At 42.2% G+C, this 3,843-nt stretch overlaps 1 protein-coding gene across 1 annotated transcript; it reads right to left on the bottom strand.

Moving 5' to 3' along the window:
- Positions 1–8: 8 nt before the first annotated feature.
- Positions 9–713, bottom strand: LOC119408718 (protocadherin alpha-4; the record flags this gene model as incomplete). The annotated part of the gene is given in 1 exon segment (XM_037675559.1): positions 9–713. A coding segment is annotated over 1 exon segment (705 nt), but the record flags the coding sequence as incomplete, so codon positions are not given.
- Between the last annotated feature and the right edge of the window lie 3,130 nt (positions 714–3,843).

Genomic DNA, 3,843 nt, shown 5'->3' with positions numbered 1-3,843 from the left:
GGGAAAACCACTACATCACTCTTCAGTGTGTCTGAGCTGAAACACACGTCATACTGCTGAGTAGCTTTAGAGTAAGACCAGCTCCCATCAGGGTGGGTGGTGATCATTGGGGCGCTGTACCTGCTGAAAGAGCCGTCTGTCCTGTGGCATCTGACAGCTATTAAACTGATGAGACTCAGCAGAAAGATCACCGACACCGACACAATGGCGATCAGCAGATACAGGTTGAGATCAGAGAAGCTGTCCTCCTTTATAGGCACGTGTCTGAACGGAGTGTGGATGTCAGCTGCACTTTCAGCCACCACCACATCAACAGACACAGTAGCTGACAGAGAAGGTTCTCCATTATCACAAACCAGCACCACCAAGGGGTGAGTTTTCAGGTCGTTGTCGCTCATTCTCCTCTTAGTCCTGATCTCCCCGGTGCTGGTTCCGATCCTGAACAGGTTGATTCCTTTGGGCTCAGACAGGTGATAAGAAAGCAGCGCGTTGTATCCAGAATCTGCGTCCACAGCCCTGATCTTTGCTACAAAGTAGCCCACTTCAGCAGAATAGGGGATGGTCTCACTGTTAACAGAACCGAGCTCAGAATAAGGAGCCAGAATAGTTGGACTGTTGTCATTCTCATCCAGGATAAAAACATTTACAGTCACGTTGCTGCTGAGTGGAGGAACACCAGAGTCTGTGGCCTGAACTTTAAACTGAAATGTTTTCAACTCCTCATAGTTAAACGACTGAAGAGTAATAATCTCACCTGTCTCTGAGTTGATATTTAACATAGTTGGCACTGAAAATTTGGAGGGGTACATATCGGTCAATGAATAAGTAAGTTTTGCATTTTCATTCTCATCTGCATCATGTGCATTGACTCTTGTGATAATTTCTCCGGCTTTATTGTTTTCTTTTAAATAAATGTTTATGTCAACTCCCTGGAAAGTGGGTGCATTATCATTGACATCAAAAATATGCACATTAATTACAGCTGTACTAGAAAGAGGAGGGTGACCTTCATCGGCTGCACTAATGGTTACGTTATATAGTGATGCCGTCTCTCTGTCAAGAAGACCGTTAACTACTAATGAGTAATAATTTTTGTAGTTTGACAGTAATTTAAATGGAACAGAACCTTGGATCTTACATGTGGTAAGACCATTTCTACCTCCATCTTTATCACTGACAGTTACTAAAGCAACAACTGTTCCATCTTCAGCATTTTCCTTCACTGGACTCATCACGGACGTGATGGAGATCTCTGGTGCGTTATCATTAACATCAATGACCTCCACCAGCACTTTTGCATAACCGCAGCGAGGGGAGGCGCCTTGGTCTGTCGCACGCACTCTTAATTCATACGCACTGTTTTCCTCATAATCTAAATCGCTGCTCACAATAATCTCACCACTCTCTCTGTTAACTCTAAATTTATCAGGGGAGTCCACAGTTCCTCCTTTCATTAAAAAATATCTAATCTCAGAATGTGCACCCTCGTCTAAATCAGTTGCATTCAATTTTACTATTGTTGCACCTATGGGTATATTTTCATTAACACTGACTTTATATAGGGACTTATTGAACGACGGCGTGTTATCATTAACATCTATGACATTCACGTGGATTTGCATGGTGCCAGACCTCACAGGTGTCCCTCCATCTACAGCTGTTAGTGTTAATTTGACAGTGGTTTGTTTTTCTCTGTCTAAAGCTTTTTGCAGGACCAACTCAGCAGACATGCTGCCCCCTCCGTTGCTCACATCTATAGAAAAATACTCATTGGTGTTTAATTTGAAGGTTTTGATTGAATTACTGCCAGTATCTGCATCAAGAGCAGCTGGGAGGGGATATCTCTCCCCAGCTGGGGATGATTCAGAAATATTGAACACATGGATTTGCTCTGGGAATGTCGGTGCGTTATCATTAATGTCAAGGATGCTGACTTCAATGCGATAAATATTCATAGGATTGCTGAGGAGCGCCTCTATATTTAGGGAACACTTGGGTACATTAGAACAAAGCTCTTCCCGGTCGATCCTGTCGCTCACAAATAAAGCTCCTGTTCTCAAGTCAGCCTCAAAATATGTCTTACTGTGTCCAGATACAATCCGAAAGCCCCGTTCCTCCAGTTGTTGTGCATTAATGTGTAAGTCCTTTGCTATATTCCCCACTAGTGTGCCTTTGTGCACCTCCTCGGGAACAGAGTAGGAGATCTGTGCGGAGGTGCGGTCAGATAAACAAAGAAGAATGGCGAACAGCATCCGTTCGACGTCTATACAGAGATTCCGAGTCATTTTTTTTTTTTTTTTTTTTTTGTAAAGATAGACCCACAGAAGCAAAAAATCAGTAACTCACAAAATAGAATGAAAAAAAAAAAAATCTATAAAAATCCGAGCGCTGCAAATGTCCGGACCATCTTTCTCGAGGGCGACGTTTCCTAACGCAGAGCCGAGAGTAAGAACAGGCTGTTTCACGTTTCACAAAAGAGAAGGAGGAGATTTTGCATGAATATGCAGAAGTCAATGCGCGGTCTCGGCTGACATCTTGTGTTCTTTTTATGAATCACGCACAACAACCAATGACGCACACTCTCACACACATAATTCATTTTAGAAAAGCGTCAGTATATGTTTAAAACAAACAAACAAACAAAAAAACAGCAAAGACAAGAGTTCTAATTTAAAAAAGTGGAACCGCACTTAAAACGCAAGATAGATAGATAAGTGACTTTAAAAAATAAAAACAACAATAATAATAATAATAATTAAAAAAATAAAGTAAAAAATAAATAAATACAAAAATATATATATCTCACAGTTAAGGTATGAGATAGGCGTAAGCTTCCCCTGACCCAACACGGACAAAACGAGTGGGTGAAGAAAGTGGACTGATGAAAGGACTGGCATAAATTGTAAAGAGGTCATGAAACAAAATACAGAACCACAGACAGCCATTTACCAAATAAAGGCACACAATAAATCTGTAACATCGTTATCACTCAATAGGAAACTTGTCCAAGCAATCTAATATATACACTGCCATGAAAGATGCACATTACTCGAAGAATGCTGAGATGGGATGGAATAAACGAAGTCTGGGTGAAACAAAAAACAACAAAAAAACAAAAACACAAATAAACCCCAGAAACTTAAATGAAAAACAAAATTAAAAACATGAGCGTAATTACAAAGATAAATGCAAACTCACCTTGTCACAGTTAGGTAAAGTCTGAGTTCTGGTAAAAGTGTCTCCTCCATTAATACTGATGAGTTCAGCATCTACAGGTGGAAACGCTGCAGGGAAAACCACTACATCACTCTTCAGTGTGTCTGAGCTGAAACACACGTCATACTGCTGAGTAGCTTTAGAGTAAGACCAGCTCCCATCAGGGTGGGTGGTGATCATTGGGGCGCTGTACCTGCTGAAAGAGCCGTCTGTCCTGTGGCATCTGACAGCTATTAAACTGATGAGACTCAGCAGAAAGATCACCGACACCGACACAATGGCGATCAGCAGATACAGGTTGAGATCAGAGAAGCTGTCCTCCTTTATAGGCACGTGTCTGAACGGAGTGTGGATGTCAGCTGCACTTTCAGCCACCACCACATCAACAGACACAGTAGCTGACAGAGAAGGTTCTCCATTATCACAAACCAGCACCACCAAGGGGTGAGTTTTCAGGTCGTTGTCGCTCATTCTCCTCTTAGTCCTGATCTCCCCGGTGCTGGTTCCGATCCTGAACAGGTTGATTCCTTTGGGCTCAGACAGGTGATAAGAAAGCAGCGCGTTGTATCCAGAATCTGCGTCCACAGCCCTGATCTTTGCTACAAAGTAGCCCACTTCAGCAGAATA

The sequence above is a fragment of the Nematolebias whitei genome, chromosome 4, assembly GCF_014905685.2.
Source record: "Nematolebias whitei isolate Nwh7 chromosome 4, NemWhi1, whole genome shotgun sequence".
Lineage (NCBI taxonomy): Eukaryota > Metazoa > Chordata > Actinopteri > Cyprinodontiformes > Rivulidae > Nematolebias > Nematolebias whitei.
Note: the sequence above shows the minus strand (reverse complement) of the source record. Positions and strands in the feature narration are given on the sequence as shown.